Source organism: Antedon mediterranea, chromosome 6 (assembly GCF_964355755.1).
Source record: "Antedon mediterranea chromosome 6, ecAntMedi1.1, whole genome shotgun sequence".
NCBI lineage: Eukaryota > Metazoa > Echinodermata > Crinoidea > Comatulida > Antedonidae > Antedon > Antedon mediterranea.
The window spans coordinates 1,560,430-1,575,337 of NC_092675.1; the positions used below are offsets into that span (position 1 = coordinate 1,560,430).

Consider the following 14,908-nt stretch of genomic DNA (forward strand, 5'->3'; position numbering starts at 1 on the left):
TGGTCTGATAATAAATTTGTTAAAAGCGCAATCAATATTTTATTATTAATAACACTTTAAATAGAATTGAATGTCAATTTGTATACTGTTTCTGGGACCGGTTAACAGAGTCTTCATCAATTTGATATTCAATGCATGCATTTATTTTCTATATTTCTTGACGACTTGATTGAACTGAAATAGACTTTTCACAGTAATTGCTCCGATATTAGTTTATATTTAGACCAAAGAACCTTATTAAGACCTGGCAGCAATGTTTTTGTTTTGTAAAAATTAATCTGTAATGTGCACATGAACCAACGATATGCTTCATTAAACATGCTGCCCTTGACGCGCTGACCTTGACACGGAGAGTTCAAAGTTTACACACAAAAAAAAAACGACGACCAAAAAATAGAGAAACGCCGTTTTTTACAACAAAACGTTGTTGTTAATTTTACGTAAATGAGCAGTAGTCCCGCTATGAGTGAGCTGCGACACAGAGACGGTCAAGCTACGGATAAAACAAATGATGAGGTAAGATTTGCTAAAAATGATAAACTATTGCTAAAATCGCCAACCGTTGCTAGCCGCTGACTGAAGCCCATCATCGACGGATGGATCGGGGGGAATGGACAAGCAAACAGCAACGTTGCATTGTGTGGTGTTTTAAAAGGGAGGCGTGTCCGCCTGGCTAGGATTAACAAACAAAAACGACCACCAACTATTATTGTCTATGGCTACTGTAGTTTATTTTCCTAGTTCATTTTGTTACTTGTATACGAATATAAACTAGGCCTGGGTATGTATATTTTGTTAATATTATTAAATGTAAATAATTTGTGTTTTTGTACTCTAGGCGCCCTAGTGTAGTATAGTATCCTAGCCTTAGTTAGTAGGCTTCTTTTGTGTAGTAGGCTAGCTGGCTAGACCTATTTTAATTTAATCCTAGGCCTTTTTTTAATGCATAAACTGTACACTGATTCATGTTTAACTGTGGAGAGCAAATCCTGGGAGTAAATGCTTTAATTTTGCTTGATAAAAATTAACCATTAATGTTTCAACTAGCAATCTTGCATTTCTTTATTTTTACCACCGTTTAAATTACAGTTTTATAAATGTTTTCTTTTTAAATTAGCTCTCTGATCTTTCATCCTTTATTTCTTGGATCTTTTTAAACTTTACACTAATTTCCATTTCTAATTTAAATTAAATATTTTATAGTTGTCTATATCATTTTCTGTTTTTTCATACATTACACTTACAACTTTACAATACACTTTAATTTACAACCAACAATATATTTTAATTTAAAATATTTTGGCATATTATTGTATAATGTAATCAAAAGTAACGTACACCTAGTCATAGAGATATTATAATATCTCTATGACCTAGTCCAAGCATCCTTTTGTATAATTTTTAATAAATGGCCAGAAATCCTATTTCAAATCATCCTTTCCCATCTATAGTACTTTCGTAGTCCTTTTAATTGAGCACTGCATGATTGAATGTGCACGTCCATGTCTTTTTGTGTTTCAGATCTAGAACTGTAGATATAGATCCCGAATTGCCATTGGGAGGGGTAGGTACCACCATTTTTATCCCATTTTACTCTGTTTGAATCTTAATGGGACAGCACCAGTTCTTAATTGATTATTGTACATGAAACAGAGATCATTATGCCATAACATTTTTGCATGAATTCTCTACAAAGATCTTATATTACAATGTTAAAAAGAACTGTGCTCAAAAGTTCAGCGTGGGTCAGATTCAATTTTCCAGTCCATTTTTAAATTGGTTTTTTTATTTCCTCAATGTTTCAATATAAGAATAGGTGTTAAGTTAAATGTACCATACTTGTAGAGAAAGGTGTATGTTGATTATCTAGTGTAAAACATTATAGATCTGAAATAAAACAGATGGTCTTCAAACCTCATGGAATTGTATTTAAACTGATGTAATTTTTTTTTCAGAAAGCAATTATAATAATTGTTAATTATCATTTCTAAAGTATCTACTATCCACCATTGTGAAACTATTATCTATTATGTTTTCAGCCACCGACAAGCTCTGGATGTGTCCCTCCAGAGACGGTTGGGATACCACAAATAAATGAACCGCCAATACCTGCTCAGAAAGATCATGTGCCTACAATCTTAAAACGACTTCCACAAAGGTAGGGGCTCTTCTTTAAATTTTTATCATATTTATTTTTCAAAATAACATTTCGTAAACAATAAATTGTTCATTATAAAAGAAATACATTATTTAAATTAAAAGAGAAATGAATTATCAAAATGCGAACAAAAAATGAAATATTGGTCAGTACTGTATTATTATGTTATACAAATTATTCACTGACAATTAAGCCTTTTGCAATGTGATGTAATTTTCTTGTTGTTTTATTGTCTTAATTATGCCAAGCAAAAAGTATTTCCATTTTAAAATGGACCAATAAAATGTCTTGGATCTTGGCATAATAGTATTATATTATATTCTAGCTACAGTAGCTTCTAAACATGGAGGTAATATCTCCATGTTCTAACTATAACTAAACTAGTTAAAATAGAAATTCTTTTAAAATAATATGGCAGGCTGGTTACAGGTAAAGTCTCTAGTGGTTTCATGTTTAGATTGTTATAAATGGAATATCGAAATATAATCTCATGTTGTTGCAAACACAGAATTCTATTTTAATTTGAACATAGCATATCCATCATTATTAGAGTTAATTATCAATAAAGTGGCAATTAACAAATCATGTAAAATACTCACTTCCTCTGCAGGGATCATCTGATAAGCTTTTGCACGATCTCATTAATGATGTACAGCGACTGTCAATAATAGAAAATAAAGATAGAACTTAATGGTATTAGAATACAATCCAAATGACGTAATGGGATTGATAAAAAAAATAAAAGAACAAAAATAATAAAACAATTTAGTATATAAAAGAAAATAATGAATTCAAAATGTTATATTTATCTAATTTTCCAGCAGAAACTTACAATAATAGTAGAAATCCCTTAATTGGCAACCAGAGTCTAATTTGTAATTATAGTATAATTGTGTTTTTTTATCCATTGCAGTAAAGTAAAGTGTAAACATTTTTTAATCCACTAATTTCTATTCATAGTCTGTTAACATTTAATTTTAAATTTAATTCTTATGAATGTTTTGTGATTTTAGGAGACAAGACATCTTTAATATTTATAACTTTTGAATGTTTAATGATCATACAGTATCAGATAATACATTTAAATGTCACCATTGTATTGTTTTTCATTACAATCATATTATAATGCACAATTCTCAAAACGTGCTATTGATTATTATTTACACATATTTTTGTTTTTCTTTCCCATTGGTTCCCTTATTTTCAACATTTTCTTATCTTTACTTAAATCTTCATTTGTGGTTCCTATTATAAAACGAAATTTGCAAATTTTTTATTTATTTTATTTTTTTTTAGATGGCAGAATTGGGTTATTCGTGGTTTCTTTTCCATGTTGCTTATCCTAGGCTTTGTTTTAATTATTTGGATGGGACCAGTAGCATTGACTATTCTGGTAAGTACGTTTCTGGGTACACTAACTAGTTGCTGACACAGGTAATTAGTACTGTAACTGACAACTAACTAGTTACCAACAACTAACTTGTTACCAACAACTAACTTGTTACCAGCAACTAACTAGTTACCAACAACTAACTTGTTACCAACAACTAACTAGTTACTAACAACTAACTTGTTACCAACAACTAACTAACTTGTTACCAACAACTAACTAGTTACCAACAACTAACTTGTTACCAACAACTAACTTGTTACCAACAACTAACTAGTTACTAACAACTAACTAATTACCAAAAACTAACTAGTTACCAACAACTAACCATGGAGGTATAAAAATTTATACCTCCATGAACTAACTAGTTATCAACAACTAACTAGTTACCAACAACTAACTTGTTACCAACAACTAACTTGTTACCAACAACTAACTTGTTACCAACAACTAACTTGTTACCAACAACTAACTAGTTACCAACAACTAACTAGTTACCAACAACTAACTAGTTACCAACAACTAACTAGTTACCAACAACTAACTTGTTACCAACAACTAACTAGTTACCAACAACTAACTTGTTACCAACAACTAACTAGTTACCAACAACTAACTAGTTACCAACAACTAACTAGTTACCAACAACTAACTAGTTACCGACAACTAACTAGTTACCGACAACTAACTAGTTACCGACAACTAACTAGTTACCGACAATTAACTTGTTACCGACAACTAACTAGTTACCGACAACTAACTAGTTACCGACAACTAACTAGTTACCGACAACTAACTAGTTACCAACAACTAACTAGTTACCAACAACTAACTAGTTACCGACAACTAACTAGTTACCGACAACTAACTAGTTACCGACAACTAACTAGTTACCGACAACTAACTAGTTACCGACAACTAACTAGTTACCGACAACTAACTAGTTACCGACAACTAACTTGTTACCGACAATTAACTAGTTACCGACAATTAACTAGTTACCGACAACTAACTAGTTACCGACAACTAACTAGTTACCGACAACTAACTAGTTACCGACAACTAACTAGTTACCGACAACTAACTTGTTTCCGACAACTAACTTGTTACCGACAACTAACTAGTTACCGACAACTAACTAGTTACCGACAACTAACTAGTTACCGACAACTAACTAGTTACCGACAACTAACTAGTTACCGACAACTAACTAGTTACCAACAACTAACTAGTTACCAACAACTAACTAGTTACCAACAACTAACTAGTTACCAACAACTAACTTGTTACCAACAACTAACTTGTTACCAACAACTAACTTGTTACCAACAACTAACTAAAATATAATAGAACCCTACCAACTTCTGTAGTAGGATACCGCCAATATTTAAAGATAATGATTAAAAATTTAGTGAGAAAAGATAAAAGTTAATTATATTTGCTTTTTGTAGGTGCTATTGATCGAGATGATGTGCTTTCATGAAATAATCAGTATCGGTTACGCTGTCTACCGATCAAAAGACTTGCCATGGTTCCGCTCACTCAGCTGGTATTTTCTTCTGTGTGCCAATTACTTTGTGTATGGACAGAGTTTAAAGGACTATTTTGGCATTGTTTTGCACAGGGACTTTGTAAGTCATTGCTAAATAATTACTTTTTTCTTCTCAATTTTTTATTTACCAATGATCAGATATTCAGAAAATTACAAGATGAATATTAATATATTTTGAATCCAAGATGTAGTAGCCTTTAGACCACTGTATTCAGGTCAGAATTACAACTTTTTCTAATATCTGCCATTTTATATAATTCCCAGTACCCAAGATATTGATTTAAATTACCTTTTGATCTTGAAAATCTCACCCCATACAGTAATATTTTGTTTTTCTTTTATTCATGTTCCAGTTTTTTCTCTTTTTTTTTTTCTTTAGGAATTTCTCCAATTTCTTATAGACTATTATCGATTCATCTCTTTCATCTTGTATATATTTGGTAAGTTTACAGATAATGAATGTGTTCACAAATGATATAGTCCTACAACTATACCCTCACTGCATACTAAGTAGATCTCTTTCATATTTATATTCTACTTTTAGATGATATATATATTTTTTTTTTAGGTTTTATCTTCTTTGTCCTATCGCTTGTAAAGAATTATTATCTTGTGCAATTCACTCTGGTAAGTATAGCCTTTCATGACAGTTCATGTGATTATTGTTACATTTAGCATTGGTAAATAGACAAACAGATCTACATAAACAAACTTTATGTTAAATCCAAGTATTGCCAGCCAAATACGTAACTACAACTCCATATTAAAAACAAATTCATTTGCATCCAACAGCAAGCACAGACTCGCCAATTACAGGATGGATAAACTACCTTATAATTTGTCGTGCTTATAATATAATAAATATATAAGTCTTATTTGAGGCTTAAGGAGTTGAGTTGAAAGAGTCGTGAGTTACAACCCTTGGCATGATGCCAGGATTGAACCCCGAACCTTGGGATAGGAAGGCAAGCATGTTAACCACCAAGCTACAGCTTCACTACATTGTAACATTGTTTTTATTCCTAGTTTGGCTGGACTCATATTGGACTCCTCATTGTTGTCTCACAATCCAATCTGCTTACTCAAACCATGTTTGAAGGTCTCATATGGTTTATTATCTCAACATTATCTGTGATCTGTAATGACATCATGGCATATATGTTTGGTAAGCAAGTTGTATTCATGAAAAGATAAAATACAGCATAAATAGATAGATAGATAAATACAGAATACAGAATCTTTACATTTTGAGATTCTCAACACCCTGTAACATGTTTTTGCAGGATTCTTTTTTGGTCGTACATCGTTGATCAAGCTATCACCCAAGAAGACATGGGAAGGCTTTATTGGTGCTCTGTTTTCAACACTTGTTTTTGCATTTTTCGTAAGTATTTTTACAAATGATCAGGACGCTGTGGACTTTGTTACATCTTTTCAACAACATTCTTCTCCCCAAAGGGTCCCATTGTGCCACCGGCAACCAATTATGGTGAACTAGCACACTGGGGTTAACCCCTACTCTTGAAAGATGTACTAGGTTCTTTACACGAGCAATGTGCACACAAACTAGATGTGTACATCTAAATGTTTTTTTGTCACAAAGTTTGATAGTGTAAACAGAGCTTTAGTTGTCAGTATACTGAATATTGAATTGCTATTTTATGTCATTGATAACAGTTACTTGTAAATTTGTCTTTCAGTTTGCAGCAATTCTGGCTCCACATCCATATCTTACTTGCCCTGCTATGGTACGTAATTCTTTATTTGATGATAATATTAATTTAGTTAGTTTGTAAGTTGTAAGTAGTGAATCGTGGTTAAGAAAGGAACATAATAACTAAAAGTCTTAACACATTGTCCAGTGTATTTCTATATATTTCAACTATATTTATGGGGGTTGTCCCATTCAGCCAAAGCTCATCATGTATATTAGCCTTAATACGCTTCTGAGTATGTATTACCTCACTTATTAACACCTGTTACGGTACAATGAACCATATATAGAAGTTTGATTTATTTACCTACATCTGACAAATTTATAACATTCCACTTTTCTGCCATCAGTGCGACAGCTTTTGTTAAATGCCAAAATTAAGGTAAAATCCTTGTTTTCATTTTACTAGTTTGATTCAGAGAGTCACAGCTTTGTGATGAGATGTACTCCAAGTTCAACCTTCCACCTAAAGGAGTACCACTTGCCAATGATTTTGAAGGATGCCTTTGGTATTGTAAGTATTCTTAAGCTCTGTCTACACTATCAAACTAGTTTTACACAATAAAGAGTGATGTTCCCAAATATGGTACTGGTATGACATCATCATCATGTCCATATATAGATCAAACATAAAGTTTGATAGTGTGAACAGAGCTTTAATTCCTTTGAAAATCTAATATACCACTTTAAACATGTTTTGTTTTTTTTTATATTTGTAACTTTCTTGACGTGCAACAACATTTTAAGGCATTGAACATTTATGGTAGTGATATTCCCAAATATGGTAGTGATATTCCCAAATATGGTAGTGATATTCTCAAATATGGTAGTGATATGACATCATGTCCATATATGGGCACATCACATTTGTTGTCGCATAAAGTTAAATAGTGTAGACAAGGCTTTAGTAATACAATCAGGACTTTTTTTATTCTTACAGCTTGGATTCCAACTGAGTACAGTAACACTTTATCCAGCGCAGCTACACGCTGTTGTGATTGCAGCCTTTGCCTCGTTGGTGGGGCCATTCGGTGGCTTCTTTGCAAGCGGATTCAAAAGAGCATTCAAAATTAAGGTAATTGCAATTCTAGACGTTTCTTCAATCAATGTATCAATCCCACTACTGTGTTGGGCCATGGTTTCCTCTTGAGCTATTTGCCAAATGTTCAAGATGTATTGTCCCTAAAAACGTGTAAAATGAATAGGCCATTTTGTAGTTTTAATCAAGTGAGTCTCTTCCGTAGAAAATAAACCTGAAAAAATAATGTTTTCACAGCCAATTTGACTATTTTTTGCTTTAAATTACAGTTTTTTAAGTAAATAATTTTTTTTTTTCAATCCAAATTTTTTTCAAAGTGAATAACTATTATGTGACATTAGAATGGCATATTCAACCCAAAAAATTGGAAAAACATTTTTTTCAGGGGGATAATATGTAAAAATACATAATTCAATTTTCACTTGTTAATCAATCCATTATTTTTTTTTTTTTTAGGATTTTGGAGATGTTATTCCAGGGCATGGCGGAATCATGGATAGGTTTGATTGTCAATTTATTATGGCATCATTCCTCTATGTCTACATCTTCACCTTTCTCAAGTGAGTTTATAAAATTATATTATCATATTATTATATAATAATATTTTGTTTGTACTGGCTTATGACAGGTAGCTGTTACAAATAATGTAAATTATTTATGTACATTTTTGTAAATATAAATATATGCACTCCTGTGGATTGTGCATAGGTATACTATATAGGTAGTCTACACGTTTAGTCTGTGTTGCTACAGTAAAGTTAGTACTGTATTGTTAAACACCATGCGGTGTTGTTGGCTTAGTCAGCCGTAAAGTTGTTAATTTGCATAACAAATGTGTCCGCTTATAAAACTAGGCAACGGAGATGCGGAATCTATGTTAGTAAGTTACTGTTTACCAGTTGGACAAGTGTTACAGTGTATGAAACAGTGTTAACGTAGATAGAAGGTTATAACTGGTGCAAGCAGTGGTATTGTTAAGCCAGCTTGCCGGTAAGCCATGGTATTATGTTAAGCCAGCTACAATAAAAGGAATATACCTGATGTTCGTACTGTTGAATTGTTGTTTGTCTACTGCGTTTTAGAAACAGCGACTACAACCAAATTTATTGCATAACGGCAATAAAAGTCTGTGTGTTGATATCTTGCCAATGTTTGCTAATGATTGTTAATAAGTAATAGCACTGGTTCTTTTTGCTTTATTTCACACAGAACTGCAAACCCTCAAAAACTAATTCAGCAGTTGTTCCAACTACCCGTTGAGGACCAGATGACGGTATACAACTCTTTACAGGAACATTTGGTGAAGAGTGGAGCAATTGAGCTATAAAAGACAACATGGCGGTCACAGTCACATTCTCTGTGTAATTCTATCGACAGTTGCTAAAGCTCTGTCTACACTATTAAACTTTATGTTACAACAAAATGTGATGTGCCGATGATGTCATACCATATTTGGACATATCACAACTATATTTGTGCACATCACACTTTTTTTTGTCAAACTAGTTTGATAGTGTAGACAGAGCTTAAGGTAACAAAGAGTAAATAGTTGTACCCAAGTCAAAAACTTGTTGCTAGGTACACAGACAAGCCTTATTAGGTAAACTACTGGTCACATGACTTGTTTACAAGCCTTTTCCAAGCGTATCCTATATTTAATGTCGTGATCATTTAGATATATAAATATTTTATTCACATTTGAAATGCAATTTGTAATGTTCTTTTCCTGTCACTGTACACAACAATCTATAAGATAATGTATTTAATATGTTACACAATTTAATTATTTGAGTGTGTAGTATTGTGGTATTACAGAGTAAAGTGCAGTAGATAGTTCTTAAGTCCAAACAATAACCTGGCCAAATCTGTTATCAAGCATTATAACCCCCATCATTTTTTATCTTTTGTGGGTGCCTTAATCTTAAGCATTTTAGAGTGTTATTTAAAAAAAAAATAATTATAAAGGGGTAGAAAAATAATGTAAAGGTATATTGATAATAATTTTTAAATTAAGGAATAAAACTCTAAACTGACCAAAAATGATACTAACATAAATAATGATTTAGATGTATTAATTTGTTTTGCCCTCCTATGACGTGACTGGATACTGAGACAACGTGACTGGATACTGAGACATCGAGAAAACTTAACAAATGAACATTCTCAGGTTGGAGAATTACTTTTAAAATGTTATCCAGTATGTCTGAAAAAAAAACAACTGACCAATTAACTTAGCTCCATGACGCAAGTTAATTTGTAGTAGTTAAAATTACCTTGGTTTAAATGTGAACATTTTTCTAATATATTAATTAATAACTACATTCATTATTGTGAAACTGATTATTAATTACTATACCAGCTAATTGAGTAATCGACATATGTAGTCATTAATTAAAAGGAGTGCTTTTGACTAGACCTGCATTTACTTAACAGTAAAGTATTGTGCGTCAGTTTTAAGTATTTGGATCAAATAGTTCGAATGATGTATGGAATTTTTAAATAATGCAATTTAATGTGCTTAGATGAGGCTGATTTTGTTATGCTTTATCATAAAATGTTAAAGATTAATCACAAAAAAAGTGATTGTCATATGCATGTGTTTCATTCAGTTTAATCATGATTTTGAAGCATAATGCAACAAAACAAATTTATTAATGTGTCCCTTGAATAGGGGTTGGTTCTGAATAATGGGTGGCCCCTGAATAGGAGGTGGCTCCAAATGAGGGGTGGCTCCTGAATAGGGGTTGGTCCCTGAATAGGGGTTGGCCCCTGAATAAGGGGTGACCCCTGAATAATAATAATATTTCCCTCATTCTTTTCAATAAGTAAAGAGCTGGAAAGTTAAAACAATTTTTATTATTAGTTATTCAATTCAATTATATTCAGTAATAATGTTTCATAATAATTATACTCACCAATAATTTTGTATAATTTTAATATGATTTTTATATAAAAAGTATTAAATGTTATACAAATGTTGAAACTTTTTTAACCAATTTAAATTTCTCTCTCTAATAATGGCCAAAATTTAAATGATTTCTATAATACAAACGATTGACCATAAATAACCAATGAAAATGGAATAATGAATATTTGAATTTATTAATTTCCAAAATAGTGTATTAAACAAATTAATTTATTATATGTAAGACTAAGATGTAACTTTATGAGTTTTTAAAGTAATTTAATTTTTAGTTTAAACAATGATTGTGTGAATTAGTTTACTAATAACATAGGTATATTCCTTTTTCAATGTTGAGTTATAACATTCTCACTCCTGAGGACAAAGAATATTGATCGGAACGTCGAGAAACTCATTCGTTATTGTTAGAACAACATTAAACTCTTTAAAAACTACACGCCCTACATACAAGAAGAAAAACGCCTTTGGTTTAATTTATGGGTGGTCAATTTTAAGAAAGGTTTAATCTATTTTAAGCATAACGTCCATTACTATCAACTCTCCCAATACTGGACACCATTGCAACAATATGTCTGGTTTTCCATTTTTGTTTTAATGGTTAAAACAAGGATTTAGGACCATTTGGACCCGGTCAACTGTCTGTATTTGGGTTTTCAGATAGTTCGATATTGGTAAAGTTATAACTTGTGTTCGATATTGGTAAACTTTTGCTGGCATAACTTGTGTTTTTGCAATAATGTATATTACAGGTAATGACAGGGCCAAGTGGAACCATGCTTGTCATTTTCTCTTGTAACAAAATCCTACCAATGACCATGTTGGCTATTTTTATTATTGTTTTGTCTATTTCTTCTTTTTCTTGCACTCCATATTCCTCAGGTCTTAAATGTGCACAGATTTTTTTAACAATTATATATTGAGTCTATTTCGTGCCTAGCTTACCTGGATAAACCGACAATCGCCCGTGCTCTCCAGAGTCTTAGATACGAAAAGTTAAAGTTCCTAGGATACTTCTGGACCAAAATGGACTAGTCCGCAATCACCATTATAGAATAATCTTAATGAAGGACCATTTATTCAATACCTGAGCTTACAGAGATGTGGTCTTTAATTGAGATATTTGAGAAGTCGTGTTCAGACCTTGTATCAAATAAGAATAGTATAAAATGTGACGTTGATATTTTGTGTTGTCTTTAATGAAATATCTTGTTGTTTAAATGTATAAATCATGTATGATGTACACATATTTTGCTTTCTAGATAAAATATACTAATCACAATCTACTCTGTAATAGTTTTAGCGCATTGTTTTCTGTACTCTTTTATTAGTTTTTAATTTAATAAATTCCTTCAGATAGAGACAAACGAAATTGTAGCCAACGTGTAGTCATTTTGTTATCGATTTGTATCTTCCTTGTATTCTCTCTTAATCTCTGTCTACACTATCAAACTATAGTGACATAAAAAGTGTGATCTACCTAAATATGGTAGTGATATACCCAAATATGGTAACGGTATGACATCATCATATCCATATAATGGGCACATCACATTCTTTTTTGTCACATAAAGTTTAGCGAAGTTTATAAATACTGCACGTGAAGTAACGTAAAGATGCATGGACCATTTTCTAGGCGTCATACGATTTGCAGTTCTTAGAATTATATGTACAGCTTCGTTCTTCACTCTCAATGGATTTTGAATGTTCGATCATCCTACTCAGTTTCTATCAGTCCGTTTCTAAACGTCACATCCCATGATCATTATGCGGCTCTTTAATCTTACAAATGATCATATCTCGAAACACGTTCCTCACATAAAACTGTTTTAATGAACAAGTTTGAGTAGACCAGTTTCAAGTTACGTAATAGCACATTTCATAATTGGTATAGTTCACGAACTAAATTCTCCCCAAACCCTCGGCAAAATATTGAACGAATCTTCACTTTATAGTATAATAAGGAAGTAGACCTAATACAACGTATTTCGAATGTGTCATTATCATCATTAACATGATCTCCAGTTGTTCATTATCATCATCATCATCATTATCATCATCATCATCATCATCATCATATCATCGTCTTTATATCATTATCATCATCATTATCATCATCATCGTCATCATATCATCATCGTCATCATCAGTATCACCATCTTCATCTTCACCATCATCGTCATCATCATCATCATAATATCATCATCTTCTTTATCATTATCATATTCATCATCAACATCATCATCACCATCAGCACATCATTATCGTCCTCGTGTAATTTCTTTGTGCCACGACTAGATCGATATCACATTACTTTAGATATCTATATTCTTAACCAATTGTTGAATTACAATAATTGCGTAAAACAACATTATAACAAGTTCATTACAAGAATACCGGGTTACTTATGAAATACAGGTGATGTCAATAATGCGCGTATAAAATACATCACCGAGTCTCTTAATAATTTGAATTGACATAGAAAATGAACTGACAGTACATTAATATAATAATATTGACATTCAAAACCAATAGTATTATTATATTAATATATAAGTGACGTATATGGTAATTTGTTCAACGCAACATGTTGGCGAAAGAACGGCTAGGCCTATATTGATATCTACCTAAATTGACATTCATTGTTAATTTAACGTTAATATCAGCCCATTTCCTGGTAGGCCTAAACATGATTCAAACTGTTGACGAACAATGTAGGTTTTGTGTGGAATTAGATATAATTATGACAACAAATATTTCTTTAAAAGACGCCGCTCATCAACTCTTCGCTTCGTTCATCCAGCAGACTTCTTCTAAAACCTGGACCCCGTTCCAGAACTCGGTTTTACGGTGATCGTGCTTTCGCTGTCGCAGCCCCAAAACTCTGGAACACTCTACCACTCGAAATACGCTCATCAAAATCTGTTATCACATTTAAAACTAAACTCAAAACTCATCTCTTCAGAGAAGCATAATCGCACGCTACTACTTGCACTGATCTTGGAAAACACAGCGCTTTGAAACCTTTGTCTCTTGCGCTTTATAAATGTTATTTATTATTATTATTATTATTATATCTACCGATTACATGCGTCTCAATATTTATCGGTAGATGTTTTCATAGACTCTCTTTTCCCAAACGTGCTTTGGGGTATGCGCATTGCTCAGTCCGAGTAACGAGTTTCCAAATATCCAGGCATTTTTCAGCCGTAGTAAACCGATGGTAACTTGTTCCTTGGAGCGATGCAAAAAAACCAAAATTGATGATTATATCTTCCTTCTTCCTAACGTTTTCCGTCTCCCGACATAAGCCTGCCCATCGTTTGTTCCCATTTGTTATAGGGTAGGACGGTTTGAATAATAAATAATAATCATTATAAAATTCGACACGCTTGTCGCAATACAATATCGGTATTAAACAATTGTGATAATAAACTAATACTAATAAAATATATGGTAAATATAAACAAGAATTAATTATACATAACGGATATTATAAAATTGATTATCATTATGAATGTATGGTTGTTATAGTTACTGCCTGTTTGTTATTGATACTTAAAAAGTAATAATAATATTGACTGGAATAAGTTTATCCTTCAACAAGAAGCAGTGGCGATTTTCTTGCCCTCCCTTCCAACACAACCTCTCCAACCTCCTCGGTGTGATAAACCTTTAAAGAAGATAATTAATATGAAAGAATAAACATTTAGTTGATTGATTGATTAATTTGATTGATTGATTGATTGATTGATTGATTGATTGATTTGATTGAATGATTTATAGACAATGATTATCGGTTACCATAAACAAGAATACTAATAATGTTGATATACAATAATAAAAAGCGTTATATTTAAACAAAGTAGATTCCTCATTTCTTTTTATTAATATTATACTAATGTAATGAATCATTTAATTACGGTAGCATGATAAATTAGATTGTCATGGTTGCTGTGTAACGATGTCATTATTATAGGAGTAATCAATAGTGATGTAGGTCTACGGTTTGGTATAAACAATTGATAATAATGATAATTTATACTTCCTTATATTTATGAGACCTATTGATTAATATTACGGTTCGTTTAATCGATTGTTTTAACCAGATGCTCAGTTGTTGCGCATACCACAG

At 31.9% G+C, this 14,908-nt stretch overlaps 1 protein-coding gene across 2 annotated transcripts; it reads left to right on the forward strand.

Annotated features, from left to right (window-relative positions):
• The first annotated feature begins 203 nt into the window (after nt 1-203).
• LOC140051413 (phosphatidate cytidylyltransferase 1-like) lies at nt 204-12,135 on the forward strand. Of its 2 annotated transcripts, XM_072096627.1 has the most exons (14): nt 387-516; nt 1,522-1,564; nt 2,040-2,158; nt 3,455-3,551; nt 5,000-5,179; nt 5,480-5,540; nt 5,669-5,727; nt 6,127-6,265; nt 6,384-6,484; nt 6,801-6,848; nt 7,224-7,328; nt 7,755-7,889; nt 8,310-8,413; nt 9,063-12,135. In XM_072096627.1, the coding sequence occupies exons 1-14, from the start codon at nt 509-511 to the stop codon at nt 9,178-9,180; spliced, it is 1,317 nt and encodes a 438-aa protein (XP_071952728.1). In that variant the 5' UTR covers nt 387-508; the 3' UTR covers nt 9,181-12,135. The 2 variants fall into 2 exon arrangements, with proteins under 2 accessions (XP_071952727.1, XP_071952728.1); XM_072096626.1 differs by lacking the exon at nt 1,522-1,564 and having other exon boundaries at nt 204-516.
• Nucleotides 12,136-14,908: the final 2,773 nt, after the last annotated feature.